Source organism: Trachemys scripta, chromosome 6 (genome assembly GCF_013100865.1).
Source record: "Trachemys scripta elegans isolate TJP31775 chromosome 6, CAS_Tse_1.0, whole genome shotgun sequence".
Lineage (NCBI taxonomy): Eukaryota > Metazoa > Chordata > Testudines > Emydidae > Trachemys > Trachemys scripta.
In genome coordinates this window covers 2,940,910-2,962,668 of record NC_048303.1, presented here as the reverse complement: position 1 = coordinate 2,962,668, position 21,759 = coordinate 2,940,910, and the positions used below count along the sequence as shown (strand labels likewise).

Sequence of the window (21,759 nt, the reverse complement as noted above, 5' to 3'; positions counted from 1 at the left end):
TGTTAAGGTTCCTTCCTCACTCTGAACTCTAGGGTACAGATGTGGGGACCTGCATGAGAACCTCTAAGCTTAACTACCAGCTTAGATTTGGTTTTGCTGCCACCACCCAAATTATTTATGAGTCATTTGGGAAACTTTGTCTACCTCCCCCCCAGACTATTTCCCTCCCAAGTACTATAACCCTTCCCTGGGTAGCCTTGACGGACTTTGCCACCAATTTCCTGGTGAGTCCAGATCCAACCCCCTTGGAACTTAAAACAAGAAAAATCACCCAGGTTCTTAAAAAGAAGGCTTTTAATTAAAGAAAGAAAGGTAAAAATCATCTCTGTGAAATCAGGATGGAAAATAACTTTATAGGGTAATCAGATTCAAAGAGCCCAGAGGAACCCCCTCTAGCCTTAGGTTCAAAGTTATAGCAAACAAAGGTAAACCCTCTAGCAAAAGGAACATTTACAAGTTGAGAAAACAAAGATAAACCTAACGCGCCTTGCCTGGCTGTTACTTACAAGTTTGAAATATGAGAGACTTGTTCAGAAAGATTTAGAGAGCATGGATTGATGTCTGGTCCCTCTTAGTCCCAAGAGCAAACACCACCAAAACAAAGAGCGCAAACAAAAGCCTTCCCCCCCACCAAGATTTGAAAGTATCTTGTCCCCTTATTGGTCGTTTGGGTGAGGTGTCAGCCAGGTTACCTGAGCTTCTTAACCCTTTACAGGTAAAAGGATTTTGGAGTCTCTGGCCAGGAGGGATTTTATAGTATTGTACATAGGAGGGCTGTTACCCTTCCCTTTATAGTTATGACAGGGCTCAATGAGGCAGCCTGAACACAGGAGCCCAGCCACTCTTCAGGGGAAAGATATGTACTTTAACAGGGAAAATGGCCTAAATCTGAGGTTTAGGAGCTTGTGCAGTAGTGTCTCCATAGGAATTGTGGAAGCCCCATCTTTTAGGACTCTGAAATAAAACACACTTGAGACTATTATAGGGAAAAGTTCAGATCCTCAATGATATTTAGGCATCAACTCTCTTTGAAATCAATAGGAAGTAGGTGCCTAAATACCTTTGATGTTCTGGGCCAAAGTTCATACAGTGACAATGACAAAGACAACGAGATCTAAAAGGGCTTTTGCATCTCTAATTTCTATGCTCTGTCTAGGTTCTTGCATGATTCTATAATGAATCTTGTGTCTCACCAAGCCATTCCCAGTCCCATTTATAAAGATGTTCACTCTTATTTCACTGATGTCAATAAATTGGTTCAGTTACAAAACAGGATCACAATCAGCATGTACCATTGTCCCCCTTTTCTCTCCCCCTGCCTCCCATAGAGCACAGCTGCACAACAACAGCCTTCCTTAGTGCTGTTTGTATTAACTGTGCTTAAGAGTAGGATAGGTGCTTCATCAATAACCCACTGTCGCACCAAGTAACCGTTCCCCTTCTGATGACTGGCAGTTTCCTTCTAAATCTGTCACATTAAAACCCAGTAAAGTACAAATGGCCTCTGTGGCTGGTTTCTGTTTATGAGCAGCAGAGCAGTTTGCTCCTTCAGCTTCAGGCTAATGAGGAGTTTGGTGGGAAAACAGAAGGGAAGAAGGAAAGGTTAGAAGGTTGGCAGCAAGGTGAATAGATAAAGATTAGCATTCTGGGAACGGTCTCAGCTCTCTCCATGCGCACTTGCAGTTAATAGAGCTGTTTGTAGGGTCTCCCTGGTTACTTTGCAGACACATCAAGCCACAGTAACCTTTGTATATATTTAACTGCCACCCCCAAAGCTTAGTAAAAACAATGGGGAGTCCTTGTGGCACCTTAGAGACTAACAAATGTATTTGGGCATAAGCTTTCGTGGGCTAGAACCTACTTCATCAGATGCATGGAGTGAAAAATACAGTAGGCAGGTATAAATATACAGCACACGAAAAGATGGGAGTTGCCTTACCAAGTGGGGGGTCAGTGCTAACGAGGCCAATTCAATCAGGGTGGATGTGGCCCATTCCCAACAGTTGACAAGAAGGTGTGTTACTTAGCTTAATGTTACTAGGGGGTCTTTACCACAGAGGACGAGACCTGTGCAGACAGTAATTTGGAGAGGAGGGGAGAGTATGAGAGATCTGAAATCAGTAAAGCCGGAAAACGGTGAGGTGGGGTTCAAGCAGACAGGACTTCTTGGGTGGGCTGTAAAGCTGGCAGATAGGTGGATGTAAACAGGTGGGATGCCAGAGCAGAGCCAGCAGCAGGCGATAAGGACTGTGGAGCAGGAGAGAGTCTACATAAACAAGTCAGAGTGAGATAAGCAAAAAGAACATCAGACTAGGACGCATCTCAGAGCCTCCACTGGGAGCCCTGCTTTCCCTTTGTCTCTCTCCAGTAGCTTTTCTTACAGCCCTAGCCTTGAACACCCGGTCAAAGGAGGGGGAAAGAGAAGCTGGAGTTAACCCCTTGTGTGCTGGGGATCAGGTAGTGCCCCTGTATTCCATCACAGAGATTTTGCTTAACTCAGTCTGGCATGTGCACAAAACTGCTGAAGAATGAGGAGAGCATTCATGTGCTAAAGGAGGATGGTCTTGGAGCTAAGGCACTAGACTGGGTGTCAGGAAATCAGTGTTTAAGTCCTGGCTCTCCTGTTGACTGGCTGTGTCACTAAAGCCATTCACAGCAGCACTACTCATAACAGTAAGTGCTACCTCCAGTACTAATCAGCTATTCTATTCTATACAGGTTCTTATACTGCCCCATAGAATCTGAGTGCCTTCCAGTAGTGCATTAAGCAACATAACTGAGAGAGAATGTGTACAGGAGAGCGTTTTGGTTTTGAAGGTATACACACAAACACACATACACACACACATAGCTGTATGTCTATGTTAGAAAAGGCAGGTCTTGGCGCATAAGGGAGGGAGGATTGGGATGGTCCTCAGAGAGGTGATGCCACAGTCTCAGACCAGCCCCTGAGAAAGTTCTGTCTCCCACACAGATGAGCGTTACCTTGTTGTAGAGCATTCTGCTGGGCCAGAGGAGTGAAGTTGTTGACCATCCCAGCGCTTTAGTCTATCTTTTAAATATCCTGAGCCTAGGACATGGAGCACTTTGAAGATAAGGACTGAGACTTTGAACTTAATGTTCTATGGGAAGCCAGTGTAGAGAGCAAAGGACAGGTGTGATGTGTTCACTGGGTTGCTGAGGAGATGCACTGCAACATCCTGTACAGGTGGAGTTCCCTAAGCACAGAAGGCTTCATGCCCAGGTATCACATTGCTATAGCCCAGCCGCGAGGTGCCGAAGGAGTATGAGTTAATCATTCACCACGTTGGGATAACGTGTCCTAGCCAACCAGAGATGACACAAAATGTTGGACATGAATAGATAGAACCTTTCGAGAAAATCTTTGCAGCATTTTGATTTCAAAATTTTCTTCTCTTAAGGAACTTTTGGACCCATTTCACTTTAAGGTTAAATGAGGTAAAGTGCCAGAAGTTTTTCCTAAGTGTCTTTGCTGCTAATGAACAGGTTCTCTGATCTTTAGCTCGGCTGTTGTATTTTATCAAGGCAGTGTGAGGCTGTAGCTCCTGAAGATTTAGATTTTATACTTAGTCCAGTAGCTTTTTTTTAAACCACAACTTGGATACATCTTCTGTCCGGTCTGAATTCTCTTGTAAAGCACCATAAGCCTTCCTGGAACATCATGTAACGTTTATCTGAAAAGGGAGTTCTGCTCTGATGGGTTTTTTCCCTCTGTACTTGCATACGAATGCTGGGCTTTCTGTCCTTCTGGTCTGGCTGCTGCTAGATCAATAGATTTTTGTTTTGTGCTGCTTTGTCTCTCTCTCCATTCTGACTTAAGATGTAAAGTACAGATAATTATCAGATTGTGGCTTTTTCAGGCTTGGGTTTCTTTATTAATGTCCATGTTCTAGGTGTAAGCTTTGCCCCTTCCCTTAGTAGTGGTAGTAAAATTATTTCTTGAGGCTCTGATTTTCAAAGCCCCTTCAGGGATTGAGAGGCTGGAAAATTTCAGCCTGAAAGTTTAAGGTAACAGGGGAAGAGGCGACTCATTCATTTGATTATAAGGAAGGATGTTTGGAATCCTGACTTTAGGACCGCTCCTATCTAAAACTCTGGAAGTGGATATAGGGGGTCAGATTCTAGGAGCTTGCATAGAGATTCTCCTGAGTCATGCTGGCAGTCAGACCAGGTGGGTCTTAAAAGCACCAACCTAGGACGCAAAAAGGTTTGCGTGTTTCTCTGAGAGAGGGAAGTCGAGGCAGGGACAGAGGAATCCTGCGGGGAACACAGCTAAGTGCAAGCTTTGGCAGATACTTAGTTATATAAAATTAATAAAAGAACCCTCTGGCAGGGGTTAAGTTTGAACTTTACCCAGAGCGCGCAGGTGTGTGTATTACCAATAAGATGGGAGTGCGACCTGCGTGCAGTGCTTTCTAGATACAAGACCAAAACAGAACTGGCTGGGCCAGATCCTCAACTGGTGTAAGCCTCCACACAGTCTGTGGGTGCTAGTGGAGCTGCACCCCCAACCTCTCTCTAACCTCAAGACAACCTTTGCCAGGCCAGAATCCGGCGAGGTGCTGAACAGCCTCCACTCAGTGTTGGGCAGGAGGCACGACTCGGCACCTGGCAGGCCAACCACCGACTCCCCCGGCTGGTAATGCAATCGGTAGGGCTCTGCTACGGTGGGGGCTTTGTGTCAAACCTATTACAGACCCCGCCTCTGATTTCCCTAGCACCAGCCATCCCCGGGATTTGGATGCAAGCCGTCCCGCCGTGCGCCGTTTGCAGTCCCTACACACAGAGGGTGAAACTTAATATTTGGCCTGTAAATTGGACCTCCTGTTCATTGAGCAGAGTCAGAATTGGGCGAGTGAGCCAGGAATTGCAATTGGTTAAATACATAAGAGCAGTGCTGGCCTCTGTTGCAGGGGTTGTTAGCCGCATATCATATCTAGGATGCCATAAGTGCCCCAACCATTGATAAGGACAAATAAGTGAGAACCTAGTTTCCAGTTTCCTTGCTGTTCCTGCTCCATGGCTACTAATAAGCCAAGGCAATACAATAGGAAGTGCTGTGTGCTAGGAGGGGATAAGCAAATAGGCTCTTAGTAATACACTGTGAACTCACAAACCAGAACATCCAAATCCCAGCAGGAAGAAAACAAACTGAAAGTGGGGTCTGCCTTACCTCGCTCTGTTTATAGCTGAGCCATTGCTTCCCTTAGATAAATCTCAGTTTCACAAGCTTAAGGGCTTGCTGTTTGCAGAGGGGTGAATGTCACCCTGATTCTCTCTATTCAATTCAGTGCAACTTCCCTGTGTCTTAGGGTACGTCTTCACTACCCCCCGTATCGGCGGGTAGCAATCGATTTATCCGGGATCGATATAGTGCGTCTCGTTAAGACGCGCTATATCGATCCCCGAACGCGCTCACCGTCGACTCCGGAAGTCCACCAGAGTGAGCGGCGGTAGCGCAGTCGACGGGGGAGCCGCGGCTGTCGATCCCGCGCCATGTGGACCCCAGGTAATTCGATCCAAGATACTTCGACTTCAGCTACGCTATTTGCGTAGCTGAAGTTGCGTATCTTGGATCGATCCCCCCCCGCAGTGTAGACCAGCCCTTAGTCTAGTCTCACTGGCCTGAAAGCTACGTTCTCTGTCAGAGAGAGAGCACTGTTTCGTTACTGCCATGGGTGGCAGGCGTAATAGGCTGGAACCGCTGCCGGGGGATGCCGGGTTGCTGGTTTTTGCTTATTATTATGTGCTATGCAGATTCCAGGGCCGCTGAGGCGGAAGTATCTGCTATGCAGCTTCCTGGCTCATCAGGATCTCCCTGAACTCCAGAGAGATGACTGATGAACCCAGGAATCTGAGTAGCGGATACTACCTCCTCAGCTGCCCCAGAACCTGCCTGGCATATAGAAAAAGATCAGTGTTCTTCTGCTGGTGGAGGGAGGCAGGGGTGTGGGTTTCCCATTCTCTGGCCCAGGGCTGGGGTCAGCAGGCTGGCCAGCGTGGCTGGGGTTGGCCGGCAGCTGGAGCTGGGATCAGCTGGCTGGGGCTGCTTGGGCAGGCCCTACGCTGGAGTCAGCCATCTGGCTGGCACCGTTAGGGCTTCTTGGCCAGGGCTCGGGTCGGTCGGCCATCGGGGGCCAGCCCAGGGCTCCTCTGGCAGTGGGGGGGCAGCTCAGGGTTCTGTCCAGCCCAGGGCTTCTCGGCCACGGGAGAGCGGCTGTACAGGGGGACTCAGGGCTCCTGCCGCAGGGAGTGGGGCCTCGTGCGGAAGGGGTGGGGCCGCGGGGCTAGGCTCCCCGAAGTGGGGGCCCATCCACCGCCCATAATTCCTGTCCTTTTCCATCAAAAATGTATGTGCTGCATGTGAATATACCCATGCTGTGGGGCTGATTCTGCTCTAGCTTCTGTGGGTCTTATACCGTCATTACTTGGTATGATGGGATGTACAAACATCAAACAGGGCAACAAGGGGTTATGGGCACTGGAACGGGTTACCTAGGGAGGTGGTGGAATCTCCATCCTTAGAGGTTTTTAATGTCAAGCTTGACGAAGCCCTGACTTGGATGATTTAGTTGGGGATTGGTCCTGCTTTGAGCAGGGGGATGGACTAGATGACCTCCTGAGGTCCCTTCCAACCCTGATATTCTGTGATTCTCTGATTATTTTGGGCTCAGCCAACCCTGCCCTGCCACACCTGCAGCAAATGCTGCATCTGTTGGAGGAATTAAAAGGCAGGGAATTGCTCATTTGGGTGGTAGAGTTGGAGGTGAGCAGACTAGCAGCCCACAGCTCCAGCAGCGCAGCGGGAAGCCTAAAGACTCTGACACAGCTACCCCAAAGGGGCCCTCCCTGAGGAAAGGGAGGACCCACCCCAGAGACAACCAGAGAGGGAAGTATCCTGTGGACCTTGGCCACTGGTAACTCCCTCTTATTTCTTTTGATTTGGATTTCCCCACCAAGTGGACTAAGCTGGGGCAGGATGAGCGGAAGAGGCCCAGGGAGGACAGCCTTAAGCAGCCTTGGTGGCCAGACCACTGGTAACCCAAAGGGCCCTGGGTTGGAGCCTGATGGAGTGGAGGGCCTGGGCTCCCCTCCCCACAGGCAGCCAGGGGTTGCAGCCATGGCCACTAGGCCATGCTCCCCAACCAGACCCTGAGTGAGGACCATTACACTTGGTTTTAGTGGAGATACTCCTGAGGTGCGAGAGAGGAGGATCAGTCCCTGTGACTCCCAGAACGATGCAGCCAGTGAAGAATCCACTGGTGCTACCGCTGAGAGAGAGAAATGTTCTTTGAAGGAACGTTCTCCTCACGCTAACAGTGACAATGCCATTTACTCCACACTGGGTCCTCAAAATAACCCACTGGAACAATCTCAGTACTGGTGTCCTCTTTAAAGCACCCCGCCTTGGCCGTGGTTGAGATGGCATAGCAGAGTTCTGTGCTACGTCTCTTGCTGGCTTGCAAAGAGAGCTTGCAAGAGCTGCAGAGAAGCAAACAGGAGAAAGGCTTGTAGCAGAGCCTTTTTGCTGCCTGACGCTACTGAAACCAGCGGAGGCATTTGTAAGTTAGCGTCCATGCCAGGGGCTGCCATCTGACACCAGTTGAGAAAGGAGAAAACACTGGCTGCCTCTACACGAGAATAAAGCCTTCAAAGAGCTCCATGCCCAGCAACCAAACAACTGACAGCCTCAGTCAGAGAGCTGGTGACAGATCTCCCACTCGCTGGGAGACAGTGGTCCCTCTTCATTCTCAGCTCCTGCTCCTTGTCTGCTCCTCCATAGGTGGTACCTCGGGCTAGCAAAGCAGCATGCTGAAAATCTCTCCCTCCTAGTTCTAGGGTTGCCAACTTTCTAATCACACCACACTGAACACCCATGCCCATGCTCTGCCCCTTCTCAGAGGCCCCATCCCCCACTTGTTCCATTCCCCCCTCCCTCCATTGCTCACTGTACCCCATCCTCACTCACTTTCACCGGGCTAGGGGAGGGGCTATGGACTCTGGGCCGGGGGTGCAGGCTCTGGGTGGGGTGGGGGATGAGAGGTTTGGGATGTAGGAGGGGGCTCCAGGCTGGACCCAGGGGTTGGGGTGCATGTGTGTGTGTGCGGGGTCCCAGTGGCGATTACTGTGGGCAACCCTACATGCCCACTGCACCAATTCACACCTCTCTCCAAAGGCCAGGTGCTCTCGTGTCCCCTTACCAACCCCATGAGCTACCCTGGCCCTCTTTATCTGGGATGTTTATTAAAAGAAAAGCCATGGATGCAAAGGACATCTGTTAAGGACAAGATATTTGAGTGAGTTCCTAAACATACTTTAGATAGCATTGGACCTTTGGACCTCAAAGGGATGTATTAAACCTGCCAGACAGATGAAGAAAGCACAAGTAGACTGAGAAGTAATGGGACCTTTGGATGTTTGTACGTTCATCAAGAAGCAGAGAGGAAAGGTAACTAAATTCTGGAGTCTTAAGCTTTTTCTCCCTAAAGCAGACAGTATAAACAGACATTTAAATATTACTGGTTCACGTAGTGGAAGAGGCATTCACAGCAGACAGCCTCTATTGAATGGTTACTGAGGTGGGGGAATGTTTACTTTATAAATGCACTGAGCGGATCCATTCTGTCATGTCTCATAATTTTACAGTAAACCATCAGTGTGTGCTTCGATAAACGACGGCAGCGCATCCGAGAATTCTGCTCTGCCAATCTGTTCTCTCATCTGCGGATTAATGTCATAGATGAAAACATTTGCATTTAAAAGGGTATCTAGATTTTCACTGTAAGAATATTTTTCTATTGCATATGTTTTTGGAGTTTTTATGTAAATCAGATTAATTATTTATATATGCATTGCTCCATCAGTCTCCATTCAGAGTCATAAGACATATTTACTGTACAAAGAAGACTATTGAAGTCTAGTCTAGTGAGTGAACAAAGCAGTCACAATGTGGTTAAACATGATATGAGGCAATTCCTGCTAGGTGAAACCAAATTTTAAATTGGATAAAACATCCATTTCTGAAGCTAGGAAACGATTTATTTTCTGAGGCCCAACGGTGGGGACAAAGAATGAGGTAGCTTAAAAATATTAGATTTCCATTAGGGACCTGAGAACAAATTCAAGTCAGTTTTATTGCAGAGGTTTCATGGCCAATACCTGGTTTTCATCCGCTTTTGTTCGTACTGCCTGTACCATGACCTGACAGGGTTTCTACTGCCAAAACCACATGTAGTAGTGGGGATGATACTCTGAGTAATGATGTGACCCCAGCCATCTCCCTCTGACTTAATGAGATATTGTGACCTAATGTTGTGGGATTTGAAATCTTCAATGAACTATCACAGCAATTTAAAGTCCTTCCTTAGCTTCCGAGTCAAAATGAGACATCTGGTCTCATCACAGCCTTTTCTTTTATCCCAAACCCACCGTGGAACATATGTCTCATAGAGAGGGGATGTCCCTCATTTTAGTCCCAAACTTAACCTAAATTTGGTACCCCCTCGCTTCTCCTGCTGAAAATTATTTACAGCAGAAATAAAGACCTATGAAGCTGAGCATATAGAGAACAGTTATTGATATCATAGGAAGGAATTGCACAGCATTTTAGATTTCCTGCATGAATAATCTTGGTTTTCCTCAGTGTGTGTCTGTCACGCATTGTCTGACATTTAGGGCCTTGGCAGGTCAAGAGGCATGCCACACGGTTTGTCATGATCGCAAGATTCTGCAAGAGGGGTTCATGCCTGTAATAACAGGTATTCTCCTCAGAGATTGAGGGGCATTGGCAGAACTGTGGAGGGGAAGTATTACAGTGGCTGCCTGCAAAGGATTGAAGTCAGACATACCAGGGAAAAATGTGGCCAATTATGTTTTAATGAAGCTAGCGGCAAACATCCTTACATTTAACAAATGCTAAACTTGCTCACCATTTCTTGTAAAGGGACACTGTCCGGATGATAGGAATTTTCATACCCGTTCAGACAAGTGGTCCACCTAGTCTGGTATCCTGTCTCCAGAAGTACCCAATAGCAGCTTCTTCAGAGGAAGGTGCTAGTATCCTTGTAATAGATTAGAGAATAATCTGTTTATAGGGGAAGTGACATGCTAACCTTGGTGAGGATGAAGGTTTATACCCTTTATTTTCCTTTTATCTCATCAAGTGTAACTTTATATATTGTCATTATCTGTATAAATATTCAATCCTTTTGGAATTCTGGTAAGCTCTTGCCTCAACTGCACCTTGTGGCAATGAGTTCCACAGGCTATTTATGCATTGCACAAAAATAGGTTAAAGCGAACATTAAAAAGAAAAAACAAACATGTTTCCTTGCTTCTGTTACTAATAACATCTTACTCAGTAATGCTGAATAATTTTAAAAATCTCATTGACTCTTGTGCATTTATTTTACCTATTTACTCTAAACTTTGCATTTCTTTGAGCTTCCTGTTCAGTTTTGGTTTTGTTTACGGACAGGTTTTAGGCAATTTCACTCTTAAGTTCTCACGAGCTGTCTGGGTTGAAAACAAGGGGAAGTTTTAAAAGATACAAAAATGAACTCCCAAATCATTTTAAAGGGTGAAAGATTTGGAGAGGACACCATACAAATTTCTCCATTTCTTCTCTCTGCCGCAAACCAGACATTGTTTTTATTATGAATTACTGTAAAAATACTTGTGTCTATTTACATAAATAAGGGAAAAAAGCAATAAATCCTTGACAAAATTTGTACTAAATGGATGTGTTGTTTACAGCAAATTATAGTAATTTTTATCTCAGGAGGCAAATTTTTTTGTATTTGGTAGCAAAGAATTGTGCAAACACTTCAAATGTGGTTCTTCCTTGTTACCTATGTCGTAAGTGAACCTTTGTGTATATTATCATGCTGCCAAAATACTGGATCATTATCACATATATAAGGAATTAAGTTCTCCGCACATACCTAGACACCGTGTATGCTGGTAAAATGATTGCCATGACACACCCAGCATGGATATGGCTAATGAAAGGAAACTTATCTCATGTTCACAAAACCCCGGTAAAAGAGAGGACAGACAGGCAATTCTGTTCAAGTATCATGAAGTATCATCATGAAACTGGCAAATGAAACTGGCAAAAGTTTATGGGATTCCGGGAGCAGCAACACCTCCTCCCCCTGCCAAAAACAGTGAAGGTGTTGGAGGGATTGAGTTATGAAGGAAGATTAAAAGAGCTAAGTGCCAAATTCTGCTTTCCAAAATTCAGTGGGAGGCTCTGGTGCTCATCTGAGGACAGAATTTGGCCCTCCATCTGCAGAGTTTGGCCCAACAGTATTCAAAGTGTGCAAACACCAGTGCCGGTGCGATGTTGTATAAGGTGGGGCAAGGGGTTACAGCTTGGAATAATGGAAGGAAATTGATCGGCTGGTCAGCTCCAGATTGGACTACGTACTGTGGACACATGGCTAGGACTGCGTCTGGAGACTCGGTGAAACTTCAGCTAGTGTGTAATGCGGCTGCTCCCTCGCTCGGGCCAGGGCTACACTTAAAACACTACAGCAGCACTGCAACTGCGCCACTGGAGCACTTCATTGTAGATACTCACTGTGGTATGGGAGGGGTTTTCCTGTCACTGTAGTTAATCCATCTCCCCGAGAGGCGGTAGTTAGGTTAATGGAAGAATTCTTCCATTGAACTAGCGCTGTCTAAATTGGGAGCTAGGGTATGGCTACACTTGCAGATGTAGAGCGCTGTGAGGTAAACCCGCCTTTGGAGAGCGCAGTAGGGAAAGCGCTGCAGTCTGTCCACACTGACAGCTGCCTGTGCACTGGCATGGCCACATTTGTGGCACTTGCAGTGGCATTGGGAACGGTGCATTATGGGCAGCGATCCCAGCGTGCAAGTGACTGCAATGCGCTTTTCAAATGGGGGTGGGTGGGGTGGAGTGTGACAGGGAGTGTGTTGTGTGTATGTGTGGGGGAGAGAGTGGGTTTTTGGGGGGCTGAGAGCATGTCTGCATGCTGTCTTGTAAGTTCAGACAGCAGCAGACCTCCTCCTCCCCCTCGCCTCTCTCTCTCTCACACACAGCATTCCACAGTAATGGCTTGCATGCCGGCTATCAGAAACGGAGCTTTGAAAGGGCATTTCCGCATTCCTACAGGAGTTCAAAACAATGACAAGAGTGACCACTTGACTTAAGGGGATTATGGGACGTGTCCGGAGGTCAATCAGAGCGCAGTAAGGCAACACCTCGTTCACACTGGTGCCACAGTGCTACAGCGGGGGCACAGCAAACGTTATTCCTCTCACTGAGGTGGAATACCAGCAGCGCTGTAGCCACGGAGTCAGAGCACTCTACGTGCCTTGCCAGTGTGGACAGGGAGTGAGCTATGGTGCCCAGGGCTCTTTTATTGCGCTGTAACTCGCAAGCCAAGTCCTTAGTGTAGCTTAACTACATTAAGCCAGTGTAGCTGGGTAGACCTAACTTTTCAGTGTAGACCAGCTTGTCTACACAGGGACACTTAGAAAAGTCAATCTGAATTAACTAAAGCTGTGAATTTAAAGTGGATTCATTCAACCCCTATGTGGGTGCTCTTTTTCAGAATTAAAGTGGCCTTAATTTGGTTTAACTAAACCACTTGAAAAGTTAATTCAGGTTAACTTTTCTGAGCAGCCCCATGTAGACAAGTCGTTAGTGCTGATTCTTGTAAGGAGCACAACACATCTGTGCTCTGTATCTGCACTTTACGTCCAGATACAATTCAAGTTGTTTTTGATCTGTAAATTCTAAATGTTTTTCGTTTTGGCTACCTTAGAAACCATTTTCTCCCAGTGTGATCCTGCACTGAGACTCTGGAGTGAACGGCAGTAGTACTTTGGTGGCAGGTATTTTCTATGAGACGATCTCGACTCAGGATGTTGCTTCCCTTACTTCGATTTGAGTCAATTGGCTTTAAAGGCTTATCTGTTTTCCCAGGCCTCTGAGGAGGCGATGGGTTGAAGAAGGTGTACATGAGTTAAGGGGATGGGGTGATTACCTCAATGGGTTGGACAAATGAAGAAGAGCTTGTTATATGACGATAAGTTAAAGTTTAGGCTCCATTTTCAAAAGCAGCCTTTAATTTGGGGTATCTCCATTTTAGGTGCCTAACTTTAGATACCTAGGGCCTGATTTTTTATTTTTTTTGTAAAGCTGTCAGCAGCCAGCTTGCCTTGCCACCCCTTCACTAATTCAGAGAACAGCTTAGCAGCTAGCATACATGAAGCAACCATTACGGAGAGCATGACCGAGACCGGGTAGAACATACTCTCAATCACACTTCCGATAACAGTGTTGACAATAGATCTGGCTCATCTTCCTTAGGCCACATCTACACTACCCGCCGGATCGGCGGGTAGTAATCGATCTATCGGGGATCGATTTATCGCGTCTCATCTAGATGCGATAAATCCCCGAATCGACACCTGTACTCCACCTCGGCAGGAGGAGTAAGCGGAGTCGATGGGGGAGCCCCGGCAGTCGACTTGCCGCCGTGACGACATCCAGGTAAGTTGAACTAAGATACTTCAACTTCAGCTACGCAAATAGCATAGCTGAAGTTGCGTATCTTAGATCGATTCCACCCCACCCCAGTGTAGACCAGCCCTTAGCATCAGATGAAGGGGTCTGACCAAGGGAGTATCCAACGCTGACAACCATTGTCATCAACGGGTGCTGCCCTAGGTAGATGGATCTGAAATGGATGCTCTCAGCAATTTTGATGCCTTGCAAAACAGCGCTGTCGGTATATACCATTGAAAAGAAGTGACTCTAACGTAATTAGCACTTTTATTTTTGGGTATATCATATTGTGCAATTCCATTTATGCAAGATAGAACAGAGCAGTGCTGGCACATACTGCCTGTGACCTGTAATAGTTGCTGCTCATACGATAGCCCTTCTGGTCCAAGAGAGTTATGAGCCTGCTACTCAGTTTTCAATCACATGCCATGGCCATATAGGGAGCATATCAAAATATGCTGAAATGGATTTCCTCAACTTTCATTTTTAGTTCCTCAGAACAGTGTGTTTTTCACTAGAGGATTAATTTCTCTTCAGTGAGTCTCTTGCTTAGACATCTACCATACCATCAGGGGCTCGTTCACCTGCACATCTACCAATGTGATATATGCCATCATGTGCCAGCAATGCCCCTCTGCCATGTACATTGGCCAAACCGGACAGTCTCTACGCAAAAGAATTAATGGACACAAATCTGACATCAGGAATCATAATACTCAAAAACCAGTGGGAGAACACTTTAACCTGTCTGGTCATTCAGTGACAGACCTGCGGGTGGCTATCTTACAACAGAAAAACTTCAAAAACAGACTCCAACGGGAGACTGCTGAGCTGGAATTGATATGCAAACTAGACACAATCAACAAAGGATTGAATAAGGACTGGGAATGGCTGAGCCATTACAAATATTGAATCTATCTCCCCTTGTAAGTATTCTCACACTTCTTATCAAACTGTCTGTACTGGGCTAGCTTGATTATCACTTCAAAAGTTTTTTTTCTCTTACTTAATTGGCCTCTCAGAGTTGGTAAGACAACTCCCACCTGTTTATGCTCTCTGTATGTGTGTATATATATCTCCTCAATATATGTTCCATTCTATATGCATCCGAAGAAGTGGGCTGTAGTCCACGAAAGCTTATGCTCTAATAAATTTGTTAGTCTCTAAGGTGCCACAAGTCCTCCTGTTCTTTTTGCGGATACAGACTAACACGGCTGCTACTCTGAAACCTTTTTTTGTATAGGAGCAACACTTTTTTCCCCAAGGGAGCAATGCCAAAAAAACCAGGTACCCATAATTACAATATTGAGAATACAGCTTCCTTTTTGGAAATAGATGCCACATAAATAGATTGTCGTACATGAAGTATTTAGTATGCTCTGCGATAATCAGATTCATTTTTAATGCATTATGTTCAGAGAAATAGATGTAGTGTGGTACTCGGACAGAGACAAATACACCATTGAAATCATAGGAACAGTCTTTGTAAGTTATTGTGCCCAGGCTTTGCTGATAGATGCCCCCAGAACTATAAGTGGGCCGATGTTGTGACAGGTCATCCTTTACTCTTCAGTCTTATTGGATTTCAGGATCAGAAAATTGGATCAATCTTGGTGCTTTTGGGCTCACTGAAATGTCTCTCATAAATCTCAAAACATTTCTCCTTGTTCTAATCTCTGTCACTGAGCAGTCACATTCAAAAGGCAAATCTTCTTAGGAGGCAGATAAATGCTCTGAAGTAGTAGAAAGAATTTACCCTTTCTTTTTTGAAGGGTGAAATTTCCTCTAGACTCTAGAGCAAGGCCTAGGCACCACTTACGCCCCTTGAGTCCCCCTGCTGGCCCTCTGCACAGGGCTGAATCTCATTCCTTGAGTATAAATGTCCCAATAGACAACACACAGGGCCCCATCCTGTTTTCATTGACTTCAACAGGATCTGCAGCCAGCCCATCAACAGCAATTTATTTATACTCTGGCATCTGATCCCTCCTGCAATACATTGAAAGATGTCTTGATTCTTAAATGTATTTCTTTACTTGAACTTAATGCTTGCAAAGGGGTCCAGGCGCTGAAGCCCTCCCATCCAGCTACCGGTAGAGCAAGAGCAGTAACGCAAGGAAAAGCTCCAGATAAATCAGCAGTGGTGTTTGTGCATCATGGGACATTTGAATAGTGAGCACGGGCTGGTGAGGATGCTAATCCTTGGGCTACAAGTGATGAGGGAGCTCCTCCCCTCCAGCTGTTTTCCGTGAGCTCTTGTGCAGGACCCAGTCTGGTAAGCTTGTTTAGAGCACGCCTACTGGACCAGGCCCAGCAGGTGAGCCGAGCAGAGGAATGCCTGTGTTCTCCTGGACTGTGCATCGCTCTGTGGTTTAGCTGCCCAGGTGACTGGTGTGGGGTTTCAGTGTACATGCACAGAAGCAGAAACATAGGCACCTGCAGAACCTTTGCTGCAAAAATTCAGGCACTAAGGGAGTTTAGACACCTACAGTGTTTGGGGGCAGCTGAGCGGGGGTTTTGTGGGGACTGATTCTGGGATTTAGGCACCTGAAGTGGCAATTAGGCGTCTAACTCCTTTTGTGAATCTAGCGCTAGAATTTTTCCACAATTTAATTGTGGTCGTGTCCAAAACCTCCTGCTGGTAGGTGCTGTAGAGACGTAGACAGCACAGGCCATATCCTGGGGAGCCTCTAAGCAAAGCACCTGATTGTTCAAGCAGCTCTAAAACACCAACGCTTTCTTCTCGATCCCTTAGGCCCCCGTCCTTTTGAGCTGTACAGGCGGATGCCTGCCTCCCATTGACTTCAGCTGGATTCTGTGGGGGTGTAAAAGGTTACCCACGTGGAGTTCCATTGAAATCAACAGAGCCTCACATGGGTGCAGGGCTCTGTCTGTATGGATTGGATCGCAGGGTCAGTGCACTGCCGGGGGGGAGGGGGTGTTACCCGGGGTTCTTTCAACACAAAGCTCTTGGTAACTTTACTCTGTGCGAGGAGGTGTCAGGAAATGAATCAGGGGAGACACGGCCATCCGACCGATAGATGGCTGGCACAAACAGGACAACACAAGAGTGCTTTCACTTAAAGCTAAACTTTACTTGGTCTCAAGCACTTACACACGTCCACAACAAGATTAGTAACACACCCCCAAACCTTGATAATTACCAACGCTGAGTGTGGCTCTCGAGTGGCACAGAGGCAGCCCGTCTGCCAGTGGGGACCACAAGATGCGTCCAGAGGGAGAGCCCAGTCCCCAAACGAGTCCCCTTATTTATACATTAGTAATAAAATGACATGTCCCTTAAAGAAACCTTGTTAAGTAAGCAGTTTCAAGCAAGAGGTTCCTTCTGATTTTTGAGAAGTCGTCTGCTTCAGAGATAAAATGTGCTATTTATTATGTATTTTGATGTGCTGAATTCAAATATGACAATTAAAAACAACTGATTGGCTACTGTTTCTAAGATATTTAAGTTTTTACATTTTATGTCTATGTATATTGTGTAGATAGTAGAGTTTTAATCATAAATTGTAAACCTAGGTCTTTTCATGTGTTTATGGTTGCTTTACATGATAATATTTCACCTGTCCTGTTTATGTAACACTTTAAAAATCAGCAAAAGGGTTATAGAAATAAAATTTATTATGAAACAAAAGGCAAAAAACTATTATGTACATAGACACAGTGTCTACTCGGCGCTTCTTGGCTTGTCTCTTGTATTCATTAAATGGAGCATCTCTTGTCACTGTCCAGCAATAGTCTGCAAGCATTGATGGGCTCCATTTGCCCTGATAGCGTTTCTCCATTGTTGCAATGTCCTGGTGAAATCGCTCGCCGTGCTCGTCGCTCACTGCTCCGCAGTTCGGTGGAAAAAAATCTAGATGAGAGTGCAAAAAATGTATCTTTAGTGACATGTTGCAACTAAGGCTTTTGTATGCCTTGAGGAGGTTTTCCACCAACAACCTGTAGTTGTCTGCCTTGTTGTTTCCGAGAAAATTTATTGCCACTAACTGGAAGGCTTTCCATGCCGTCTTTTCCTTGCCACGCAGTGCATGGTCAAATGCATCATCTCAAAGAAGTTCACGAATCTGAGGACCAACAAAGACACCTTCCTTTATCTTAGCTTCACTTAACCTTGGAAATTTTCCAAGGAGGTACTTGAAAGCTGCTTGTGTTTTGTCAATGGCCTTGACAAAGTTCTTCATCAGACCCAGCTTGATGTGTAAGGGTGGTAACAAAATCTTCCTTGATTCAACAAGTGGTGGATGCTGAACACTTTTCCTCCCAGGCTCCAATGACTGTCGGAGTGGCCAATCTTTCTTGATGTAGTGGGAATCTCTTGCACGACTATCCCATTCACAGAGAAAACAGCAGTACTTTGTGTATCCAGTCTGCAGACCAAGCAAGAGAGCAACAACCTTCAAATCGCCACAAAGCTGCCACTGATGTTGGTCATAGTTTATGCACCTCAAAAGTTGTTTCATGTTGTCATAGGTTTCCTTCATATGGACTGCATGACCAACTGGAATTGATGGCAAAACATTGCCATTATGCAGTAAAACAGCTTTAAGACTCGTCTTCGATGAATCAATGAACAGTCTCAACTCATCTGGATCATGAACGATGTTGAGGGCTGCCATTACACCATCGATGTTGTTGCAGGCTACAAGATCACCTTCCATGAAGAAGAATGGGACAAGATCCTTTTGACGGTCACGGAACATGGAAACCCTAACATCACCTGCCAGGAGATTCCACTGCTGTAGTCTGAAGCCCAACAGCTCTGCCTTACTCTTGGGTAGTTCCAAATCCCTGACAAGGTCATTCAGTTCACCTTGTGTTATGAGATGTGGTTCAGAGGAGGAGGATGGGAGACAATGTGGGTTCTGTGACATTGATGGTTCAGGATCAGAAGTTTCATCCTCTTCCTCTTCCTTGTCTGACTCAAGTGAGAATGATTCTGGTGCATCAGGAACCGGCAGTCCTTTTCCATGGGGTACTGGGCATATAGCTGATGGAATGTTTGGATAATGCACAGTCCACTTTTTCTTCTTTGACACACCTTTCCCAACTGGAGGCACCATGCAGAAGTAACAATTGCTGGTATGATCTATTGGCTCTCTCCAAATCATTGGCACTGCAAAAGGCATAGATTTCCTTTTCCTGTTCAACCACTGACGAAGATTTGTTGCACAAGTGTTGCAGCATATGTGTGGGGCCCACCTCTTGTCCTGATCTCCAATTTTGCAGCCAAAATAAAGGTGATAGGTTTTCTTAACCATAGTGGTTATACTGCGCTTTTGTGATGCAAAAGTCACTTCACCACAAACATAGCAGAAGTTATCTGCACTGTTCACACAAGTACGAGGCATCTCTGCTCATTCTGGTTAAACAGAAATGTGTCCCTTTGCAAAATCAAACACTGACAAATAAGAGAGCATGACACTGTATGATTTCTAGAGCTGATATAGGGCAATTTGTTCAGCAGAGTGATGTAAGCTTCGTTATGATTGCATCATCCATGACTTCTAGGAATAACATGATGCAATTCATATCATGTATGACGCAATACCAGCTTCAGATTGCATGATTCATTGTTTTGCCTAAAAAGCAAGTACTGTCCAAACCCAGGCATAGATTTATTCATAGATCCAGTCAAAGATGTAGTTTAGTCATTTCTGGTTTCAATTGAGATCCCTTCCCTTTATAACTCACTTATCCTCCGCCATTCCCAAGTCAAGGGTCGTATATACTGACCCAATAGCATATCTTGAAAACTAGAGCCAATCAACAATGTTAAGAATCACTTTCGTTCTCAGTGACCCAAAATTAGTAAAGTTTGACTACATTTATTTCAGAAGCAATTTGGCTGTAAAGCAGTGTTATTGATTAACCAGGTGTGGGTCTTTCCAGAACTTGCAGCCTTGAGACCTCAGTAAACATTCCTGGGGCACATCCTACTCTTTTAAAACGCATGTATCAGCAACTTCAACATAGTTCTTATCGGGAAGGACGCGGGGTCAAGCTGCCCCTTCCGTGGCACCCCAGAACCCCCTCCCCTCCTGTCTTGGTCAAGCTGAGTTTGCTGAATGGCCAATTTACAGCTTGCTGACTAGGTTGCTTTTTAACAATAAATCATAGTGGTTTTAGGCACTTTACTGGTTTGCCAAAATCTCCCCGTACAGGAGGGGGGAGTGGCAGAGGGTTTCAGTGTGCGGAAGAATCTCTTGTGTCTCACTTCTGTGGCAAGTCTGATCTGGATGACTAGAATCTGCCTCTGATATCACAGCTGGAAAGAACTAGCCACAAGAGTGACAGAGAGAGGGGCTGATAAGAAGGGTGAAATACTGTCTGATGTTGGCTGCTTATAAAACTGTCTAGGAAAAACAGGTGAGTGTGAATAGGACCAAAGTCCACGCCATCAGGCTCCCTTTAACCTCCTCAGCCCCTAGTCAACTGCAAGAGGGGGTGCCAATGGGGGGGTAGTGCTAAATGTGGAGTGCTTCAACTGAAAGGAAACTCACTCATTTAGGAGGGACAGCTCAGTGGTTTGAGCATAGGCCTGCTAAACCTAGGGTTGTGAGTTCAGTCCTTGAGGGGACTATTTAGGGATCTGGGCAAAAATCAGTACTTGGTCCTGCTAGTGAAGGTAGGGGGCTGGACTCAATGACCTTCCAGTTTTATGAGATAGGTATATCTCCATATGATTTGAAACATCCATCTTACCGAGTGCTCTGTAGTTATCCCCTGCTGAGTGCTTCCATGCCAACCATGAGTGTTGTGTTTGGGCTTTTTTAGGTCAAATGGCAGAAGGATGACCTGGACAATAATTTGAACTTCTTCTCCATCTCTTCAGATGGGCGGATTGTATCATGGACTTTAGTTAAGGTAAATGTTATGTTATGATATTTTCTCCCTTGCTGAATTGAAGCAAATTATTTGTAAAGTTCAAAAGCAATAATAATGTATCAAGTGCACTAATGACCTCAGCCACCTTGTCTCTCTTATTATTATATCTTTTATTGGACCAGCTTCTGTTGGGAAGAACCAGACCTGAAGAAGAGCTCTGCGTAGGTTGAAAACTTCTCTCTCGCCAACAGAAGTTGGTCCAAGGAAAGATATTACCTCCCCCACCTTGTCTCTTTCATGTCCTGAGACCAACCCGGCTTCATGAACACTGCAAACAACAGTGTTATAATAATGAGTTAGGCATAAAAAGAAGAGGTTGTTAATGATCAACAGTGCAATAGTTCCAATGTGAGCCTTTAAAACTTGTCATTGGGTTTTAGTGTTAAACTGCTTGAAGTGAACAGGGACAGCCCACACCTCTTTGAGCACCAAACCCTTGGTCCTGCATGCAGCATTGGTAAGCAGGCTGTGTGCAGATCAGTGGGCTCTCAGGGGGAGGGGTTGTCTTCCACCAGGTTGCTTTGAAGTTGCCAGAATCCAGTGTGATTCACGGCACAGAACACCCACCGTTAATGAGAGAGCTGACTGTAGAATGGACCTCTTTCTATTTTTCCCTCCACTACCGAAAAATTACCCTATTAGGAAATGATTATCTAAAGAGGTCAGATTTGTGAAATCCAAGAAGTGATTGGGAAGGCTTCAACTTGCTCAGCAACACAACTAACTTTTCCTTTTGAGGGTGCAACTTAGGAAAATAGGTTTGGCAGTTTGTCCCAAAACCTCAATACCCCTTCTCTTCTTGTTGGCACAAAATAAAAAATGGCTTCTTGCTTGAGGATTTCAGTGTCCTTTATTTCACAGTCAACTGGATAACCTTAAGATACATAGAAGCTTAAAGCTCTAGAGCTACATCCTCAGAGAAGCAAAGACATTTCTTTATAAGGGGTTCTCCTGTTGATGTAGGTAATCCACCACCCTGACAGGTGGTAGGTAGATTGACAGAAGAATTCCATTTCAGGGAATTTAGCATCTGCCAGAAAAGTTTGATGCTAATTACCAGCGATGCCGGGTTTTATAAACCAGTGCCACCTCCTGTTCATGATGCCATTCTCAGTTCTATACTCCTGATTATAGAGAGGTGATTCTGGTTATCAGCCTGCTGTCCGGGCAAGCCTTAGACTGGGCCTCCCCCTACTAGGCATGCGACAGCCCAACACTGTCGAACTGGGAAGTCTTCCTCCAAACCATGTCAGTGCTATTTGACAGCCTCCCAAATCCAGTATGGCAACTAT

The 21,759-nt window shown here is 45.7% G+C and overlaps 1 protein-coding gene across 1 annotated transcript in view; it reads left to right on the top strand.

The window, feature by feature from the left end:
• The window catches only part of DNAI1 (dynein axonemal intermediate chain 1), a 299,111-nt gene that overhangs the window by 111,730 nt on the left and 165,622 nt on the right, over positions 1-21,759 (top strand). Inside the window, exon 14 of the mRNA XM_034774779.1 lies at positions 20,357-20,446. Within this exon, the coding sequence (XP_034630670.1) occupies positions 20,357-20,446 (90 nt within the window). The remainder of the gene's footprint in view (positions 1-20,356; positions 20,447-21,759) is intronic.